Source organism: Dama dama, chromosome 30, assembly GCF_033118175.1.
Source record: "Dama dama isolate Ldn47 chromosome 30, ASM3311817v1, whole genome shotgun sequence".
In the NCBI taxonomy this organism is placed as follows: Eukaryota; Metazoa; Chordata; class Mammalia; order Artiodactyla; family Cervidae; genus Dama; species Dama dama.
Window position 1 is genome coordinate 75,347,345 of NC_083710.1, and position 22,432 is coordinate 75,369,776.

Consider the following 22,432-nt stretch of genomic DNA (forward strand, 5'->3'; position numbering starts at 1 on the left):
ATATAAAAGCTGAGCAGATGTTCCATGGTTCTGTTACCTGCATTAATGCTACAGCATTAGAATGACATAATTGCCAATAAATAATCATCATCAATTCCGACTATATAATTTACCTTTATAAACACTTTCCTATGAAACTTCTATATTTTATTAGTATGATCTTGTTTATATCTTTTAGTTAATAAGGAAAAAACTACTACTATTGTCTCCACTTAGTAGATGTTTCCTAAGATGAGAGGAATAAAATGAATATTGGAGTGTAATGGAGTAATTAATTCACTAGGTCACTAGTAGAATTTGATCCCACAGTTTTAACATCTAATTGGGTACTCTGTTAAGGACAAGATAATGTATCTATTTGTTCAGGGTCCTAGGGAAATAGGTAAAATGAAAATGTCACATTATATTGTTGATTTTCATCATCATCAACACACACATTTTTAAGTGCACCCATATCATCAATGTTTTCCTAAGAGGTAAACCAAGTTAGTGAAACTGATAGGCTCCCCTTAATTATCTGCAATGCTCTAAATGTAAACACACAGATACTGATGCTAACAAGTTAATTACAGTTACTATTAATAAATTACCTCTTCTAAGGCATTCCACAGTTCATTATCCGTATGCTCATTAAAGGGATCCAGATTTTTCCTCATTGTTCCAGTGAATAAAACAGGTTCCTAAATACCCCAAAATAGTGAATGTTAGTACCTTAACCTCTTTTCATTTTATTCCAATGTGTACAGAATATCAAAAGTAAAATACAAAAACATCTCAATTCATTAATTATTAATAATAAAGTTGCAAATGTATGTTTACAAAACAATATCTCTAAAATAATTTTCCATTGTACAAAGTGTGCTACAAAATATCTTCTGGACTACTGAACACTAACAGAAGAAAGCGCTGAAGAAGTTCTTTCACCTTAAGGAAAAACATGAAGACAAAGGAAGATTTGATTTAAAAAAAATACTATCCTGGTAATAAATATCTGCTTAAATGCACACACAAACTGAGGAAATAATTACATGAGAAACTTAATGTGACTAGGAAATACCAACAGCATGATTAGTAGAGGTTTGTGCCTCAAAGCAAACCATTAAATATTTACACATTAACACTGAAGAATAAATGAGGCTATTTTCTCCATTGGTCAGACTGTCTTCTAGGATCTGGAATCTCTCCACATGTGTGAAATGAACATGTGCAAGGGGAACGTCAGCTCCTGGGGTCTGCACCACCTCCGTCCATAGAGAGATCACCTCTGATTTTGGCATCAGCTGGTCCCCATGTTCTCTCACCTCTGTGTCAGGATGACCTGCCTCATAGCACTTCATTATTAACTGCAGGGCCAGGAGGACCTGAAACCCACTGTGACCTGTGTCATGATACTTTAATTTAAATAGTTCTTCCTATTCATCTGCTTCAGGAGGAGGCACAAGTAAATTACTCTGGAAATATATGCCTCCTCTTGGCTTCAAGAGAGAATCCTGTACATAAGCTCATGTAGGCCATTTACATTTTCTTCTGGAAGGTTCAGTAAGCCAGGTGATAAGAATATGGGCAGAAGAGAAGAGACCAACAGGCTCCTTTCAGAGAAGGGGCAGAACCAGGGAATGCACTCATGTGGGAACAAGAGGAGACCTGACTCTTCTACAAGTGCCCAGAACTGCTCAGAATCACCACATTCAAATCCTGCCTGGCCTTGGGGCTGGACTTTCCTCCTCACTTCACAAAAGCCTGAGAAGAAAGATAAAAATAGACAGACATTTCTTTTCCCTAATCATGAGGAAGAATGATACTCAGGAAGCCTTCCAAACCTTCCTTCAATATGGTCTCAGTTTTAAGTCTGGTGAGAGAGAAATGAATACAGAAAACTCAGGGTGTGCCACCAAAAAGAGATATCCCTTTGCAAATCCACAATTAAAAAGACATTATTAAGGGAGATTTATTCACACAAAGTTGATTAAATTGCCAATATGCTTCCAAAGCACCGAAAACCACTCAGTTCAGTCAGTTCAGTCATTCAGTTGTGTCTGACTCTTTGCGACCCCATGAATCACAGCACGCCAGACCTCCCTGTCCATCACCAACTCCCAGAGTTTATTCAAACTCATGCCCATTGAGTCGGTGATGCCATCCAGCCATCTCATCCTCTGTCGCCCCCTTCTCCTCCTGCCCCCAATCCCTCCAACCAACAGGGTCTTTTCCAATGAGTCAACTCTTCGCATGAGGTGGCCAAAGTACTGGAGTTTCAGCTTCAGCATCAGTCCTTCCAATGAACACCCAGGACTGTAGTCATACAATATTTAGGAATGAGTACTGAACTGAAATAAAAAAAAAAACTCGAGACCCAAATTTAAGGTCTCCTGTAAAACTCTTGAATTTAGGGTCAAAGACTAAACAACCATCTAAACAATGGTAAGCATCCTGTGTCAGGGGAATAACCATCACTCTACTTCAGATTTTTATAAAAACTTATTGCTCTTTGTAATTATCAACCTTAAAATTCCCACATGCAGGTGATTTCTCATCCTTCAGCTGTCTCCATGAGGTTTACACAAGCGACGTAGCCAGGCGAGGGGAGACTGATACCCAATATTCTTCCTCCTTCCCTTCTCCATCTTCCCTCCATTTTCCTTCAAGTAAGCAGGCTATTCCCTGCATATAATCTCAATTGGTGTTCTTTCTGGGGACATATTTAACTACTTCAGATCCAGAGCACAAAGAACACACATACTTCAGCTTCCTGTTGTGTTTAAGGAAATTATGTAAGAAGAACTTTCATTGTTGCTTATTCCTGAAATTTTGAACACAAGTTGAGGAGTACCTTCTTAAGAACACAGTATTCATCTTTGAAAGTTCCCCCAGGACTGATGGTCTATGCCCCCACTCCCTGTCTCTGCTCCTACCCAGGTCCTTGTCACCATCACATCTCCCCTAGTTCTGACCTGTTCATGTGGGGTCAGCTGTGATGGGGATGAGCCTGGGAGAAAGAGAGACTATGATGGAAGCTCCCTGCTGCTTCCAGGATCACAGGGACAGGGATCCAGGGAAGATGGTGTGAGCCTGGTTCACCTAAGAGAGGCAACTCAAAGAAACAGCACTGGGCTCCCCCTCTGCAGAGTCTGCTCTCAGCTTCCTAAGTTCCCTACAATGGGGTGTTGAGACACAAGCATTACTGCTTCCTACTCATTTAGGGGGAAGAGGAATGTAAGTTTTTGCACTTAGACAAGTAAATTCAAGTAACCAAACTAACAGATTTTCTCCACCTCTGCAACTAGCAAGACACTGTAAAGACAAAGGGCTCTTGGTTGGGGAGGGATAACATTTTGAGTATCTTCTCCTGACACATATCAGCCCATGACATACAAGTGTATAAAGCCACTTCTAAACTGATACTGTCCAAATGAGGGACAGAGCAATAGGAGAGGCATCTTCTGGCTTTGCCCCATACTTATTCACTCTTGCTATGGTTTGGGGAGTCCTTCCAAGTGGGGTGGTAAGAAAAATGGGGAAAATATCTGATGAGTACAACACAGCTGAAGAATTGATGCTTTTGAACTGTGGTGTTGGAGAAGGCTCTTGAGAGTCCCTTGGACTGCGAGGAGATCCAATTCGTCCATCGTAAGGGAGATCAGTCCTGGGTGTTCATTGGAAGGACTGATTTGAGGATGAAGCTCCAATACTTTGGCCACCTCATGTGAAGAGTTGACTCATTGGAAAAGACCCTGATGCTGGGAAGGATTGGGGGCAGGAGGAGAAGGGGATGACAGAAGATGAGATGGCTGGATGGCATCACTGACTCAATGGACATGAGTTTGGGAAAGCTCCGGGAGTTGGCGATGGACAGGTAGGCCTGGCGTGCTGCTACTCATAGGGTCACAAAGAGTCAGGCACGACTGAGCAACTGAACTGAACTGAACTGACTAGACAGATCTCTGTTGGCAAAGTAATGTCTCTGATTTTTAATATGCTATCTAGGTTGGTCATAACTTTCCTTCCAAGAAGTAAGCGTCTTTTAATTTCATGGCTGCAATCACCATCTACAGTGATTTTGGAGCCCCCATAAATGAAGTCTGACCCTGTTTCCACTGTCTCCCCATCTTTTTCCCATGAAGTGATGGGACCAGATGCCATGATCTTGGTTTTCTGAATGTTGAGCTTTAAGCCAACTTTTTCACTCCCCTGTTTCACTTTCATCAAGAGGGTCTTCAGTTCCTCTTCACTTTCTGCCATAATGGTGGTGTCATCTGCATATCTGAGATTATTGATATTTCTCCCGGCAATCTTGATTCCAGCTTGTGCTTCTTCCAGCCCAGCATTTCTTGCCCTTTATTGTGCCCATCTTTGTATGAAAAATTCCCTTGTTATCTCTAAATTTCTTGAAGAAATCTCTAGTCTTTCCCATTCTATTGTTTTCCTCTATTTCTTTACATTGATCACTGAGGAAGACTTTCTTATCTCTGCTTGCTATTCTTTGGAACTCTGCATTCGGTATATCTTTCCTTTTCTCCTTTGCCTTTCGCTTCTCTTCTTTTCATAGCTGTTTACTACTCTAGGTACCTCCTGTTAGTAGAATCATACAGTATTTGTCCTTTGTAAATGACTTATCTCACTTAGCTTAATTTTCTCAAGGTTCATCTGTATTGTAGCATGTGTCAGAATTTCCTTCTATTTTAAGGCTGAGTTATATTCTACTGTATGTATATGCACCTCATTTTGCTTGTTGATTCATCTGTTAATGAACCCTTGGGCGTATCCACCTTTTTGCTGTTGAGAATAATGCTGCTATAACATGCATGTTCCAGCATCTCTTCAAGACTTTTCTTCCAATTCTTTTCAGTTTATACTCTAAAGTAGAATTGTTAGGTCATATGATAATTCCATCTTTAACTTTTCAGAGCAACCAACAAGTTGATTTCCATAGTGGCCTCACTATTTTACATTCCTATCAGCACTGAACAAGGATTCTAATTTCTCCACATCTTGCCAACACTTAATCATTTTCTTTTTTTCTCTCTCTTTTCTTTGATAGCAGACATCTTAAGGGGTGTGAGGTGGCATTTCACTAGAGTCTGAAAAGAATAGCTTGATTTTAAAAGTACTTAGAGTAATTCCAGGTATTTTAGAGGTCATGGGTAGGTAAAAACAGCTGTACCCAAGTCTACATTCACTTTCCCTTTGGGTGCCATGTTGTACATGCTTCCTGATAAACAGGTATTTCAGGACATATTACCCCCACATTCCAGGAAGCACACTTGCCTGGCTCATTCTGTCTCATTTTCTCTATGTTTCTCATCTCAAGAGGGTATTTTTCTGAGCTTCCTTTGATGGGCAGATGATTACTAGGTATATAAATAAAAACTCAATTACAGCAAGTCTGTCAAAGCAAAAGGCAGGATCATAGATGAGGACACAGGATCTAGGTTTCCCTTGGCTATATACCTGGAGAATAGTAATTTCTCAGTAAATATCATGGAATTATGTTGAGTGAATGAACCACAAGGAAAGACAGGAGTGTCTATCATGCATATATTGCAGTCTCTAAAAGTTATACTACTTTCCAAAGAAGAAGAAAAGAGAACAGAATCAGAGCCCGGGAATAGATGGCCAACTCAACACTCCACCATCACAGCAGGCACATATGGGTCTACATGAAGTACTTCACACTCATTGACGTATTTTGTCCTCACAACAGATTGAGGGGGTGATATTGTTATCTGCCTTGTAAGACAGATAAATCCAAGGTACACAGAGACAGAATTCTGAGTCCCCTGCTCTTCTTCACTATTCTGTATTGCCTCTCTGGTTAAAATTATTCATTAATGGCTAAATTAATGAAAGTCTCCCCAAATTATTCCATAATTCTCAAAGCCCCAAAATTTCACAGAAAGTTCTCCAAGGTGATAATCACTTTTGAAAAGATGTCCTCATTTCCCACAGCAAAATTACATCTGTAAGACACTTGTTAATAAAATTCATGTTTCCTATAGGAGCCTCTCCAGCTCTAAACAAACCATTTATCCTGTTCTCAGAATTATGTGATTATCAGTGGATAAAACTATGGAAACTGAAGAAGTCTAAGTCCAGAAATCTATCTCAGTAAGTTATTAAATCACATGCACACAAAACTAACAAATGAACAACAACAACAACAACAAAACAACAACAACCTGGCATCCAGTGAAAGTGTCTATTGAAAATACCTACTGCTAAAAATATGCTGTATTGTGGAAAAAAGGTTCGACTCATTCACTTAACTTGAAAAGACCAATCAAATTAAAAGCACTTAAACTTTAGATACCTTATAAAAAGAACATGTGAGAGTGCTCTGCTGTGTATACCTGAAGTGCAACTGACATTTTCTTCCTTAAATCGTGAAGCCCAATACTAGTTGTCAAGATGTCATCAATGTAAATGTCACCTTCAGGTTCTGACAATCTAAAAAGGGCAGCAATGACAGAACTTTTTCCAGCTCCTGTTCTTCCCATGATGCCAAGCTGTAAAGAGACCCAGGGGGATGAAGAGTTAACAGGATGTACAAAACCCAGGAGAACCCTGACTGTTGAAGATGAATTTTTTTTTTCTATTTATTTTTTTTATTAGTTGGAGGCTAATTACTTCACAACATTTCAGTGGGTTTTGTCATACATTGATATGAATCAGCCATAGATTTACACGTATTCCCCATCCCGATCCCCCCTCCCACCTCCCTCTCCACCCGATTCCTCTGGGTCTTCCCAGTGAATTCTATTATATGTAAAGAATAGTCTATAAGTTTCTCAAGCAAGGCCCTGCTGACGTTTTCAACCAATAATCCATTATTGAGGGTCAGGGGCCTGTCCTGTATATTGTAGAATGATTAAGAGTAGCCATGAACCAACTAGATATCAGATGGACCCCCCCAAAATTGTGGCAACCAAAAATGACAGAAATTCACAAATGTCCCTGATTGAGACCACCATCATCCCAAGAATACACAATATAAATTATAGTGACTTTCATGCCTTCTAAAAATATCAGGCAATTTTATTCAAATTTCCCTGAATTAATGCTTAATATGCAGAAAATTGTTTGCTTTCTATAATTATCACATAGTACCCATTATGTGGTATGTTAAAGGGGGAGACACATATGTGTATGTGGTGTATATGTGTGTGTGTGTGTGTGTGTGTACCTAACAATCATAAATAAAGGAAGAAGATGACTTAAAAAACATAACCTGACTGCAGTGAAAAACCAGCAGTCTCCTAAGTGGTCCATAAGAAGTCAGCTTTAAATTAGTTTTATTCCTACTCCTTGTGTAATTTGACCTTGAGAATTACATGGGTAATTTTACAGAGATATCAACAAGTCAAGTCAGAAGTATTATACACAAACAAGTACTCACTTTCTCAGGGATATGTTATTTATTTAAGAGGAATTATTCTTCAGTAGAAAAATTAAGTCACTTCCTGATATTAAATATCTTAATTATATTCTACCTTGAAAGGAAACATCTTCAAATATAAAATGCAGGTCTCAGTCTTGAAAGACAGAGGTCAGTAGATAAAATAATGACCTCTAAAATAATGTATAATGAGATCAACAACAACACAAACAACATTTGCTATTTACATGGGACCTTTTATCGGAGCAGTTCAAAAGGCATTTTATTAATACATTAATACTTACAATTGAACCTTGGAAAAACACATGTCAAGTGTCAGTCTAGTTATTAAAACCAGAGAGAAATTAAATGCACTAACAGGAAGACTAAAGAATCAATACAATGTATGTAAAATGCTGTTGTTTGGTGGTTTAGTAGCTAAGTCATGTCCGACTCTTGTGACCACATGGACTGTAGCCTGCCAGACTCCTCGGTCCATGGGATTCTCCAGGCAAGAATACTGGAGTGGGATGCCATTTCGTTCTCCTAGGTAAAATGCTGGTGGGGAATAAAACCACATTCAAATATGTATGCAGAAACTGGCCTTTTTTTACCAATAAATTTTTAAGTGGAAAAAGTCAGTCAGTCATGTCCAACTTTGTGACCCCATGGACTGTAGATTGCCAGGCTCCTCTGTCCATGGAATTCTCCAGGCAAGAATACTAGAGTGGGTTGCCATTTCCTACTTCAGGGGATCTTCCTGACCCAGGGGTGGAACCTGGGTCTCCTGCCTCGCAGGCAGATTCTTTAGTCTGAGCCACCAGGGAAGCCCAACTGCAAATTCTCTGAAGGAAGCTTTCCAAGAGATGATTTCATCTCTATTTAAAATCTGGAATTGATGAGAGTGTAAGATAGGCTTGGATCATTTGTAAAGCAGTAAAGTTGTAAAACTCATGGTTTTAAGAAAGAACAACTAAGGCTTTCTGAGCAATATAATCAGAATGCTTAGAACTTTTCATGTTTTCTGATTTGAATACCTCTAAAGTTTCACATCTTAATCTGTCACATCAATCATGGCATTTCAAAAAAGAATTTCTCTTTATTGAGATTAAACATAAGAATGGTAGGTTTAGCTAATTTTATTATCTTATAAAGATAATGCAATGACTATAAGACATTTTGTTGTTGTTCAGTAGTGCCCCACTCTTTGTGACCCCATGGACTGCAGCATGCCAGGTTTTCCTGTCCTTCACTGTCTTCTGGAGTTTGCTCTAATTCATGTCCATTGAATCAGTGATGTCACCCAACCATCTCATTCTCTGTCATCCGCTTCTCCTCCTGCCTTCACTCTTTCCCAGCATCAGGTCTTTTTAAATGAGGTGGTTCTTTGTGTCAGGTGGCTAAAGTATTGGAGCTTCAGCATCAGTTCTTCCAATGAATATTCAGGACTGATATCCTTTAGGATTGATTGGTTTGATTTCCTTGCTGTTCAAGGGATTCTCAAGAGTCTTCTCCAGAACCCCAGTTTAAAAGCATCAATTCTTCAGTACTCAGCCTTCTTTATCACCCAAATCTTACATGTATACATGACTACTGGAAAAACCATAGCTTGACTATATGCACCTTTGTCAGCAAAGTAATGTCTTTGCTTTTCAATATGCTGTCTAGGTTTGTCATAGTTTTTCTTCCAAGGAGCAAGTGTCTTCTAATTTCATGACTGCAGTCACCATCCACAGAGGTTTTGGAGCCTAAGAAACTAAAGTCTATCACTGTTTCCCCATCTATTTGACATCAAGTTGATGGAACCAGATACCATGATCTTAGTTTTTAGCATGTTCAGTTTTAAGCCAGCTTTTTCACTCTCCTCTTTCACCTTCATCAAGAGGCTCTTTAGTTCCTCTTTGCTTTCTGCCATTTGGGTGGTATCATCTGCTTATCTGAGGTTACTGATATTTCGCCTGACAGTCTTGATTCCAGCTTGTGCTTCATCCAGCCCAGCATTTCACATGCTGTATGCTGCATGTAAGTTGAATAAGCAGGGTAACGATATATACCCTTGAAGTACTCCTTTCCCAATTTTGAACCAGTCTGTTGCTCCATGTCTGGTTCTAACTGTTGTTTCTTGAGCTGCATACAAGCTTCTCAGGACATTTTGTACCTTACCTTTAACCCTGTCATATAATATAGATGGGCCATTCTCTGCATACAGGCTGGTTATAGTATGTATATATGTGGCTCATGTGTTCTGTGTACAGGCAGGCCTCAAAGATATTTTGGACTTGGCTCCAGACCACCTCAACAATGTAAATATCAAAATACAGCAAGTTATATGATTTTCTCATTTCTCTGTGCAAATAAAAGTTATGTTTATACTATATTGTAGTCTAATGATGTACAGCAGCATTATATAAAAAAAGTACATACCTTAATTTCCAATACTTTATTGCTAAAAGAATTCTAACCATCTGAGCATTTATAGGGTAATAACATTAAAAACCATTGATCACAGATCAGAATAATAAATACAATAATAATGAAATGGTTTTAAATATTGCAAGAATTATCAAAATGAGACATAGAGACATGAAGTGAGCAAATGCTATAGGAAAAATGGTGCAGTGTATTTGCCTGACACAGCGTTGCCATAAATGTCCAATTTGTTTTTTGGTGTTTTTTTTTTTTTTAAAGCATAATCTGTGAAGCACAGTAAAACAGGTCCTGTATTTCTGAGTGTTCTCATATGTAAATCTACACACAACAGGATACAGGTGAGAACTGATCTGTGAGAATGTGTATGTTCCCATGCTATCAGCTCCACTGAAATTAATCCATCTGTGCAAACAGGAACATTTGTAAACTTTGGGTAAATGGACTGAGATATGTAGGTGCACTGAGGACTGTGAGTTCCAAACTCTAGAAAAGAGAACTAAAAAACCAGAGGACTTCCCTGGCATTCCAGTGGTTAAGATTCTTGCTTCTGCTGCAGGTGGCATGGATTCAATCCCTGTCCAGGGAACTAAGATCCCACAAGCCACACGGCCCCAGGCCCCCAAAAAGAAAAAGGCAACTCAAAGAAAACCTGACTCTGATAATTCCTAGAGTTCAGTCATCAAAGCTATAGTCTGAATGTCTTTTCTGGGGTAAAACCAAAGGGTTTTTCCAATTGCACATGGAGAGTGTCACCAGTATCAGTAAGCTTACATTCTTCAATCTAAAGACACTTGGGAGGCTTCCCTGGTTGCTCATTGGTAAAGAATCTGCCTGCCAATGCAGGAGACATGGGTTCAATCCCTAGTCCAGGAGAATCCCACATGCTGCAAGGCAACTAAGCCTGTGTGCCACAACTATTGAGCCTGTGCTCTAGAACCCGGGAACCACAACTATTCAGCCTATGTGCCACAACTAATGAAGCCTTCCCACCCTATAGCCCATGCTCTTAACAAGAGAAGACACCACAGTGAGAAGCCCACATGCAGCAACTGGAGAAAAGCCCAAGTAGCAACAGAGACTCAGAACAGCAAAAAAAAAAAAAAAAAAAGAAGAAGAAGAAAGTAAAATTATAAAGACACTTATAGAAAATCTGTTATTTGCTTTGCAATGGCCCCTTTCTGTTTTTCCAACCAGGTTGGTCTCTGATGATGACACAACTTATTAGACACTTGCATCTGGATCTCTCTTCACATATCAAACAACATAATCAACACTCAGTGCACCACACAAAACAACCTCTTCATCCATCTTCCCCACTTACTCTCATTACATCTTTCCCAGGCTCACAGTTTTTTTCTTTTTCTTTTTTTTAGGGTTAATACACCTTTTTAAATATTTTTCAGGTTTAAAAATTGCTTAAAGTTTTAGATTTCTAGTAGGAAAACATTATCTGAATGAATACCCTAATGGCAAACCGCTGTAAAATGTTTTCAGTTGCATTTGGGACAAAGCGGTAGGGATTATCTTCAAAGCACCCCACCTTTCTTCATGAAAAGGTCAGAGGTACACTGGTTTGTATTATTGCAACATCCATTAGGTGATCTAAGTTGCTTTTCCTCCAGCAGGGCTTTATGTCAGAAGGGCATTATGCTTGACCTCCAAATTTGGCCGACAATTTACTGATGAGATTCATTACCTTTGGGTTGCTCTGATATTTTGACATATTTGCTGGGTTCTGCGCCACATCCTGGAAGGCCATCATAACTTATGGATCCTGCATGGCTGCAAGGGCCTCTGGATCACTAAGAATTTCATCGAGCCCAGGCACTCCCGGCATTCCAGGCATTCCCCCTCCCATTCCAGGCATTCCTCCAGGAAAATTACCAGGCATTCCCCCAGGAAAGCCGCCTGGAAAGGAGCCATACTGAGATGCTGATTGTCTTCTGGCTTCTTCCTCCCTCTGGGCTCTGTCATGTTCTTCCCGAGCCTTCTTAACCCTTTCTATTCTTTCTTTGACCTCACGCTCTTCACGTTTTCGTTCATACTTTCTCCGATGTTCAGCAATTTTCTGGGCACTTGGTTGAACTTCCTTCAGCATTGTACTAGCATCTTCACCATAATCCAGCTTACAGGCAAGGGCAAGATCATGGGCAGCTTCTTCCCAATGGCCCATTATTCCGTGTGCTTTCCCTCGCTACTTGTATGGCTGAGCCGAATCAGGATTTATTTCAATAGCTCTGTCACAGTCTCGGATGGCAGCATTTGGCTTCTGTAATTTGATGAAGACACTGGCTCTTTTGGCATACAGAACAGCCAAACGAGGATTTAGCTTGATGGCATCTGTGAACAAGTCAATGGCTTTCTGTAGTTCACCATCATTTAGGGCATCAATAGCAGCCACTTTTTTTTATCATTTGCCTGATCCATCATTTCCTTAGTTATCTCTACATTTTCATCTCCCATTTCTTGAGGTGCATCAGTGTCTGGTTCAATCACACCTTCATTGTCAATTTCTAGATCACTTTCCTCACTTGATGGTTCCTCTGTCTTTATGTTTTCCTCTGCCTTCTTACTATCTGTTTTTTCTTCCTTGGTATTTTCTTCCAATTTAGTTTCATGAGCAGCAGGTGGTATCCCCCGCCCCACCCCATGCTCTCCACCCACTCCCTCAGGAAGCGCATTTCCTCGGTGTGCAGAGCGCTCGGGTCCTGCTTACACATTTTCACGAAGGCTCGAAGCTCGCTCACTTTGCGGGGGTCCACAGTCTAGCGGCGGCCAGGAGCGGTGGGCGCGGCGAAGGCGGCGGCCCGATTCCGGGCTGGGCGCTACTTCAGCGTGACCGCATAAATGGGGCGGCTGCCGCGAGGCAGAACAGACTAGAACCTCCTCGGCCGCTGGCTCGGCCCACCCAACGGTCTCGTGACCCGGGGTCCTTCGCCTGTTCATTCCTACTCCCTCTGCCGCTGCCCTGCGCACTGCTCAGAACCTTCTAGAAGCGTGGCTGTTCGTGCTGTTGCCTGCCTCTCCATACACTCATTCTTCTCACAGTTTTTAAAAAAACAAATTAAAATAAACTCTTTCCTTAATCATAATCAGTGCAAATGAATTTGAAAAGTAAATAAATACCAGCTATACCCCAGCACTCTGAAAAAAATTTCTTAAACTGTTTTTATTTTCTAGGCTTATGTATGAGTTCTTTTTGTTGCTGTTGCATTTTTCTTTTTCGGGGGTGGGGGGGGTATATATTCTGAAAGACACAAGTTCACATATTTAAACAAAACGGGATTATTGTGAACATACTGTTAAATGTATTTTAATTTTGTATTTCATAAAAATATCTATTTTAATGGTTGCATAATATTATAGTACATGCGATCATTTATTTAATAAATCCTCTACTGCTGGATATTTAGGCAGCATCAAATAGTTAGCTATTATAAATAACTCTGTGTTAAATATCCCTGAAGCTAAATCGTTGCAAACAATCTTAATCATTTCCTTCACAAAAATTTTCAGATGTGGAATTGCTGAGGTCAAGTATGAACCCCTTGGACAGCAAGGAGATCAAAACAGTTAACCCTAAAGGAAATCAGTCTTGAATATTCCTTGCAAGGACTGATGCTGAAGCTCCAATACTTTGGCCACCTGACACAAAGAGCCAACTCATTGGAAAAGAATCTGATGCTGGGAAAGATTGAAAACAGGAGAAGAAGGGGATGACAATGGATGAGATGGCTGGATGGCATCACTGATACTATGAACATGAACTTGGGCAAACTCCAGGAGATGGTGAGGGATAGAGAAGCCTGGTGTGTGTCAGTCCATGGGGTCACGAAGAGTCAGACATGACTAGGTGACTTAACAATAACAACAAAGTGTGAACATTTTCGGAGGAAGCTGTTAAGCTGCTAACCTACCCTCCAGAAGTATGATACCATTTTCTACTACCACCCATTTCCCTGCACATTCACACAAGTCAGCTTCCATGGCATCACTAGGTAGTTGTGAAGGTTGAATGTAAAAATGTGTGTTACACACTTGGTAGTTCATTTTCTTGAATGCTTTGCAGGTGTCTAGTTTTTCATTCACTGGATCAGGGCATCATGCTTTTGCTTATGCTGGTCTCACTTCCTGGAATGCCTTTCACATGCATTTCCACCTGTTGAAACCCTAACCACACATCACTAAGTCTGTCTCACATGTCTAATTCCTTGGAAATGCTCTCTCTGTCCCCTAATATGGATTTGTTCCAACTCTAACAGATGTTATGTCATTTTTTATAAACATCTATAAAATTGTGATCTCCTTCTAGCTTACAAGGTTAATATAGCCATTTTCTTGTTTCTTCAACCAGACTGTATATGTTGACATCAGGATCTGTATTGGACTTGACTTTTTCTTGTTTGTATTACCTCTGGTGTCCTGAGACAGAAAAACTTCCACTGGGAGCTGAGATTTTTAATTCAAGCCAGAGAAATTTATGGAAAATCTAGTACCATATTATTTAGGTATAAGATAAATCAAACAGAGACAGACACAGCAAGTGGATCCGAGAGTCATAAATACAACTTCAAATGGGCAACACCTCATTCTCATGGGACAGACAACACCTTCTGCAGTGTAAGTGGTTATGGTCAATTTACACCCTATGGAAATGATGACCATTTTTGTCCAAGAATTTACTCTGGGTGCTTTACATGCCTTATCTTGTTTAAGTTGTACATCAACCCTACAGGTTACAATCTATCACTTCCATTTTGCATGAGGAAAGATTGAGGCTTAGATGAATTGGTCTGTCTGAATATCAGAGCCCATAAGTAGCAGGATGGGACTCAAATCCACATCTATTGGCCTCTTTTCCATCTGCTGATAGGCCTCCTTATCCCCTGGAAGGCCTGACACCTTATTATGTCTTTCTGCAGCTAGAACAGGGAAAGTAGGGAGAGGTATACTTGTAGTTAAAGGAACAGGCCTACCATAGAGATCTTATGGTCAGAAGGTTAAAGCATGCTGTGGACATAGGTGTATATGTGGTGATTGAGAGCAAAGAAGGTACCTGAGGGCAGGTGGCCCAGCTGTCAGGAGGAAGAACCAGCACCCACAGATGGATTGAGAGAGAAACCTGCAGCTAAACAGGACACATGATGTCTGGGGAACATGCCAAACAGACCTCATGCCCTGCTTGAGGAAGCAAGACTCATTTTTGGTCCCATCAGGTGGTGAAACAGCCACACATACACTGCTGCACTGGGCTGTCTCTGACTCCAGATCCAGGCAGGGCTGAGCCTGTGGGAAATCCCTCCAGTCCCTGAAGGAGGGTGGTGTGGGGAAGGACAGACAACAGGATGAAAACTATCTGTAATGAAGACAGACTCCACTGGATAGATGCAAAGAAATACAGTGGAATCACACAGAATTATTGCACAGGTGCAATTGCACACAGGTGCAATTTATAGAGCATCAGTTCAGTTCAGCTGCTCAGTCATGTCCAACTCTTTGAGACCCCGTGGACTGCAGCACACCAGGCTTCCCTGTCCATCACCAACTCTCAGAGCTTACTCAAACTCATGTCCATCAAGTCAGTGAGGCCATTCAACCATCTCATAAAAGCATAAAAGTAAGTAAATCTAGTGTCACAGAACATTCTAGAGCCTCTTGCTCAGTCACAACAGAGATTTGGAAATTCTTGAGTTCAATTTCAAACTGTCAAAGGATATTTCTTGGGAATCACAGGTTATCACTCATCAAAAACTGCCCATGGGATAGAAAGGAGGAGGTCATGTTCAGATACAAATCTGAGTCAAGAGGTCTGGGTGGGCCTGAGACTCTACATTTCTAAGAAGCTCCAGGAGAGGCAGGAGCTGCTGACCCTGGCACCACCATCTGAGCCACAGGGAATTAGGAAGCCGGTGGGAGAAGGGGGACAATCTGGGAGTGAGGGGAGCGGTTTTTAAGAAAATATTATTTTAAAAAGGAAAAAATTCAGGAAACTAATATTTTGCACATTATATAGCATGGTCTACTAAGCATCTGTAAAAATGTATCATCCAAATAATAGCTATGAGAAAAAACAAAGCAAAATCAATCTACCTCGAGAGCTGGAAAATATTTTATTGCCCAGGACTCTCTAAAATGATCAAATCAACCACAAAAATCATCTAAACGAAAAATGCAGCCCATGTTCAGACTCTAACCAGGAAGTCTAGGGTGCCATTTACCTCATGCTGATTTTTTTTTATGTTTGGCTGCACTGGATTCTGATTGCTTTGCATGAGCTGTCTCCAGTTGTGATGAGTGGGAGCTACTCATGCAGTGCATGGGCTTCTCACTGAGGGGGCTTCTGTTGTTGCTGAGCAAAGACTTCAGGAGTTGTGGCACATGAGGTCAGGAGTTGTGGTGCAGGGCTTAGTTGCTCTGTGGCATGTGGATTCTTCTCAGTCCAAGGACTGAACCAGTCTCTCCTACATTGGCAGGCAAATTCTTATCCACTGCACCACCAGGGAAGTCCTAGTTCCTTATTTTTACTTGCTATTTCTTATGTGAATTAAAATGCTGCATAGTACCTACTATATTTTCCTATTGATTCTAACTTCCAGGAATTGGAACAGAAGAGGAAATGGGAAAAGAGAATAAAGCCCCACTTCTGCTGGGCTGGCTCACTCCCATGTCCCCTGCCCGAACCGCTCCCCCCCAACAGCCTCTCTCAATCAAATCCAACACCAAAGGGGTGTCCTGGAGTGATGGGCGCTGGGACCAGGTGAGTAGAAGAGGAAACCTGACATATACACAAATTGAGTGAAATCACTTCTTGGGTGTCATCTCCAAAAACAGAAATGAAGCTAACAGTGATACTGTGAGAGTGGACCAAGGCACAGGTCAAAAGACAAGTTACTTCAGTTATTAATTCAGTCTCCAAATTCACTTTTCCCTCAAACACTTTAGAATCTCAATCATCCTATGATTTTCAGTTTTTAAGAAGGAAGAATAAGAATCTGTTATGTTCCTAAGTTGTACTACAAAGTTTCTTAGATAATTCATATTTTATGGCTTTGGGGGAAATTTAAGACTAGTGCAAGTTAACAGAATTACAGGTACAACAGAAAATCTGACAGACACATTATCTGAGAGTAAGTAAACACCACCTACAGTGCTCTCAGGGACAAGATTGTATCAAGAGCTATGGTTAATGTTTTCCTGACAGAGTAGTTCACCTTTTTCCTGATTTACACTGAAATTGCAAATAATTAGGAGGGAGTTTTTGCCCTGTGACTAACTGAAACTGCTCTTTGGGTAACATTCGGGCATTACGTTGAATATTCTTTCATGTTACAAGGGTTTCACTCATTAAATTACAGCTACAGCCATTAGATGAGTCTGGGGTGGTAAGAGTTTTAAAGAGCAGTTCTTTCAGTTATTTACAGAGTTGTCATTTGTGTGTGTGTGTGTTGGTTCCGGCTTGCTCACACCTGTGTAACACTCACCCTCACAACCAGCAATCCCTCAGCACCCTCTCTGTGCTCTGCAGAATGCTACTTTCTGGGAACAAATATGAAAACAAGATGCTCCCTGACTTTAAAAAGCTTCAAGGTTCTGTGAGATACAGATCCCAAGTTACAAAGTATGCCACAGGTGCTATCTTTTATCTTAATTACAATAAAATTCACATAACATTAAATTTAACTAACCATTTTTAAGTAGATGGTTTGGTGTCCAGAACATTCACATTGCTATGCAACCAAGCTTGAGAATTTTTTTTTTTTTGCCTCATAAAACTAAAATTCTTACTCATTAACAAACAACTCCCCATTTCCCCTCCCCCAGTCCCTGGAGACCACCATCCTACTTCCTGTCTTCTTGGATTTGACTACTCTAGGAATTTCACATAAGTGGAATTAGAGTATTCACTCCTTTTGTGTCTGGCTTATTTCATTTCATTTAGCAAGATGTCATCAAGGTTTATCCATAGGTCAGAATTTTCTTCCTTTTTAAGACTGAATAACACTTCATCGTAAGGATTTAGTTCCTTCCAACTTTTGGCTGCTATGAACATAGGTGTACCATAAATGCTATCTTAAAAGAATATATAAGACTAAGGGTATATTAGTATGTATATATTAGTATATGTACTAATATATAATAATACATATGTATTATATATATATACTAATATATATTAGTATATTAAGAATGTTAGTACATTAAGTATATAGTATATTAAGTATGTATATTAAATATATATATATCAGTATATATAAGGGTATAATAAGGGTATATTAAATTGAGGGTCTTGAAGATGCATTAGAGTTGACTCAGAAAATGAGGAGATTTTCACCATCCAGATGACAGAGGGCCTGAGTCTCTGAGGTACAGGGGCAGCATGTGCACTGGGAACAGGGAGGAAGCGGTGCTTCGAGAGAACCCATATACAATCTGAGTGCAGGGGGGGTGTGTATGTCAGACATACTGGCTGCAGAGGGAGGTGAGGAAGAGCTTCCTATCACCTTGTCTGTTCTGGTTTAGTCTCTTCTTCAAGACTCTGTCCTGATCCCAGCTGAGGGCCCCAAACTGAGTGTGGAAGGAACGTCACCAGCAGACATGGATGCTGGCAAGTCCAGGTCACAAGCCTCTCTGCCGTCTCTCATGTGGATCTTCTCTGCTCCCTTCAATTTGCATTTGACTTTGAGCCAATCTCTAGACCCTGCCTCCATCTGAGGCCCCGGTTCCTCACTCCTGACTGGATCATTATTCAGACTCTTCTCTGGTGGACACAATGTCACCTGACATCCCCTGCTGGAGTGGACTTGAGGTTCTACTATAGAACTATGCTATGGTTCTAGCAGCAGCTCAGCCAGCCCAGTAAGGATCAGATCTGTGCTAAAGAAAGAAGCAAAATAATAATAATAATAATAAAGAAAGAAGCAGTCTGTGGGGGGAGGGCAGGGGGAAGCTCAGTGTGGGTGAGTGGAGGACAAGGCTGCAGGAAGGGCTAAGTGACAGAGAAGGAGGCTGCAATCAGAGGGCACCATGGGAGGATGAGAAGATTTCAGAAATACAAACAAGAAAAAATGGAAACGAATGAGATATTGGAGAGTTAGGGCCAGGAAGATAAGGCTGACATCCCAGACTTCGTATGAATAATCAGGTGTCACATATAGTGTCCTAAATCAGCTTAAGATTGAGCCCCGGGTCCCAGGGTCCATTAACCACCATGAGGGAGCTCACAACACAGGGCAAAAATGTCCTGGTATCCCCATTCCATGGTCAGTTTCCAAGAAAGATTCACCTACAATGTCACTGATCTAATCTGCATCCATTAGGAGCAAACAGTCTCCCTGACACACTGACAAGAAAGCCAAGAGCAGATGTGGTGTGAAATCTTCAGCTGGATTTTAAAGAGGCAAATGGCTTAAACTAACCTTTCGTCTTGAGCAAATCAATTCATCCATATTCTTCAATACCAGAGGCCCATCCAAGCTATACCTGAAGTTCACAGTATTAAAGGAAATCACTCCGTTGTTGGGCCAGGATGGTGGTGGACGATTCTCAAGTTCCCAGGGTGCTTCCTTCTCAAGGTCTGTATATTCAATCCCCCTTTCTACTGAAATCATCTGAAACACATGTGACATCACATGAGTTAGTATCAGAGGGTCTTGTTTATGGATGATCAGAGACTGTAAATGAAACCTTCTGCTTGTCTATGATTCAGAATATCCCAGGTCTCAGCATCCGCAAAGGACAGAGGTAGAAGTCTGATGAGGCCTTGGATGATTTGCAAACTTGTTCATCATCTTCAACACTTTTACTTATAACTACTTCCTTCAATTTTATGTTAAAACTAAAAGAATTAGAGAAATGAATGGTAAAATTTTATTGATCCACCTTTCACATTTGAATAAAAAACAAGAGAATTTTTTCAAAGAAAAGAATATTTATGGACACCAATCAGTATGTGTGGCTACAGAAGGGCCATGTGTTACAGATGAGCAGAAATGGACAGTCATCAAACCTCATTTTAATAATCAGTCACTTTCTGCTCTGTTAGAAGAAAGAAATGGAAAGACTTCATTTTTATTGTTTTTATCCCTTTAGGAGGAGGTACAATTATTCAAAAGTGTATAATTTACATACTGACCAAGGCTTCCTAAACAATCATGACTCCACACCTTTGAGAACACATTCTGAGAGGGATCCTATCCTACCAGGAAGAAGGGCTGCCAGCAAATTCAGTACACATGAGAATAAATGATAAAATGGGGGAGGGGTGGAGGAACATAGTAATTAAATAAATCTCAAAATACTGGATACTTTTCTTTTACCAAAAATGGGGAATTGCCCATTAAGAAACAAATATAAACAATCTGCTAAGAAATTAGTTTATATTGTCTCCAGAATTTCAGAACCTCCCTCCTACAGAGACATTTATTGTATTTGAAGACAGTTTGTGATGAATATAAAGCCTTCTGACATAGCATACATATGACTGAGAAAAATACGTATATATTTTATTTTACATTAAGCACATGGAATGTGAAAGTGAAAGTCGCTCAGTCATGTCTGACTCTTTGCAACCCCATGAACTGTAGCCTGCCAGGCTCCTCTGTCCATACAGATTCTCCAGCAAGAATACTGGAGTGGGTAGCCATCCCCTTCTCCAGGGGATCTTCCCAAACCAAGGACTGATCCTGAGTCTCCTGTGGCTCTGGCATTGCAAGTGGATTCTTTACCATCTGAACAACCAGGGAAGCCCTTAAGCAGATGGAGGAGAATGTAAAAAACATTGTAAAATTATGTAAAAATAACAGTTTTATTATTTTACATAAGATTTGTTTTTATGCCATATAACAGCAAGGAGACCTGAAAAGGCTAAGAACAGAAAGATAAACATCACCATGTTCTCAGCTTCAGCACTTTGCCTGATGCACCACTGGAACATCCCCGTAAGTGTGAGCGTGAGAGACAGAACCAGGCCAACCTGCCCGAGATCCAAAGCTAAATGAGGAAGAAGAGGAATAAAGTCAGTCTACTTCTCAACCCCTCACACAGGTCCTTCTGTCACTTTACAAAGAAGACTCCTTTATTTTTATGATTTTATTGGAGCATAGCTGATTTATAAAGTTGTGTTAGTTTCAGAATACAGTAAAGTGAATTAGTCAGACATATATATATATATAATCTGCTCTTTTTACATTATTTTCCCATACACATCATTACAGAGTATTAAATGGAGTTCCTTGTGCTATACAGTAGGTCCTTTTTAGTTATCTATTTTATGTATAGTAAATGCATAAAATTATTATGTATTTATAATATTTATAATATAATATAATTTTAATATTTTATAATATTTATAATTTTATATTATAATACTTTATCTTTTATATAAGATAAAGATATTTTATATAAGATAAAGATATATATGTAAAGATATTATAATATCTTTATAATATTTAAATCATTTGCATGTAATGATAGCATTACTCATAATATTACTTCTGTTGTATGAGACAATAATACAGTAAAAAAACACAACAACAACAACCCATTATAAAGGACTTCGCTGGTGGCCCAATAGCTAAGACTCCAAGCTCCCAGTGAACAGGGCCCAGGTCTGATCCCTGGTCAGGGAACTAGACTTCACATGATGCAACTAAGAGTTCACTTGCTGGAACTAAAGTCCTGCTTGTCACAACTAAGATTGAAGATCCCATGTGCCCCAACTAAGACTCAGTACAGCCAAATGAAAAAAGTAATTTTTTTTTAATATTATGAATTTAGAAAGAACACAAAGTTGTTGTTCAGTCACTAAGTCATGTTTGACTCTGTGACACCATGAACTGCAGCATGCTAGGCTTCCCTGTCCTTCATTATCCCAGAGTTTGCTAAAATTCATGTCCATTGAGTTGTTGATGCTATCTAACCATCACATCTTCTGCCACCCCCTTGTCCTCCTGCCTTCAATCTTTCCCAGTATCAGAGTCTTTTCTAATGAGTCAGCTCTTTGCATCAGGTGGTCAAAGTATTGGAGCTTCAGCTTCAGCATCAATCCTTCTAGTGAATATTCAGGACTGATTTCCTTCAGGATGGACTAGTTGGATCTCTTTACAAACAGTCCAAGGGACTCTCAAGAGTCATCTCCAACACCACAGCTTGAAAGCATCAATTCTTCAGCCCTCAGCCTTCTTAATTGCCCAATACATTAATCCATTGACAACTCTTACATGACTACTGGAAAAAACATAGCTTTCACTATGCGGACCTTTGTTGGCAAAGTGATGTCTCTGCTTTTTAATATTCTGTCTAGATTTGTCATAGCTTTCCTTCCAAGAAACAAATGTCTTTTTGTTCATGGTTGCAGTCACAATTCACAGTGATTTTTTTGAACTCAAGAAAATAAAATCTGTCACTGCTTTCAATTAATCCCCAGATGGGACCAGATGCCATGATCTTAGATTTCTGAATGTTGAGTTTTAAGCCAGTTTTTTTCACTCTGCTTTTTCACTTTCATCAAGAAGCTGTTTAGTTCCTGCTCATTTTCTGCCATTAGAGTGGTATCATCTGCATATCACAGGTTATTGATATTTCTCCCAGCAATCTTGATTCCAGTTTGTGTTTCATCCAGCCTGGCATTTT

At 40.0% G+C, this 22,432-nt stretch overlaps 1 protein-coding gene and 1 pseudogene across 1 annotated transcript in view; both read right to left on the reverse strand.

The window, feature by feature from the left end:
* The window catches only part of LOC133049246 (ATP-binding cassette sub-family C member 4-like), a 188,504-nt gene that overhangs the window by 38,312 nt on the left and 127,760 nt on the right, over positions 1–22,432 (reverse strand). Inside the window, exons 21-23 of the mRNA XM_061133213.1 lie at positions 19,219–19,410; positions 6,348–6,503; positions 591–680 (exon numbers count right to left, since the gene is read on the reverse strand). Coding sequence (XP_060989196.1) covers positions 591–680; positions 6,348–6,503; positions 19,219–19,410 — 438 coding nt within the window. The remainder of the gene's footprint in view (positions 1–590; positions 681–6,347; positions 6,504–19,218; positions 19,411–22,432) is intronic.
* Positions 11,340–12,748, reverse strand: LOC133049673 (hsc70-interacting protein-like; annotated as a pseudogene).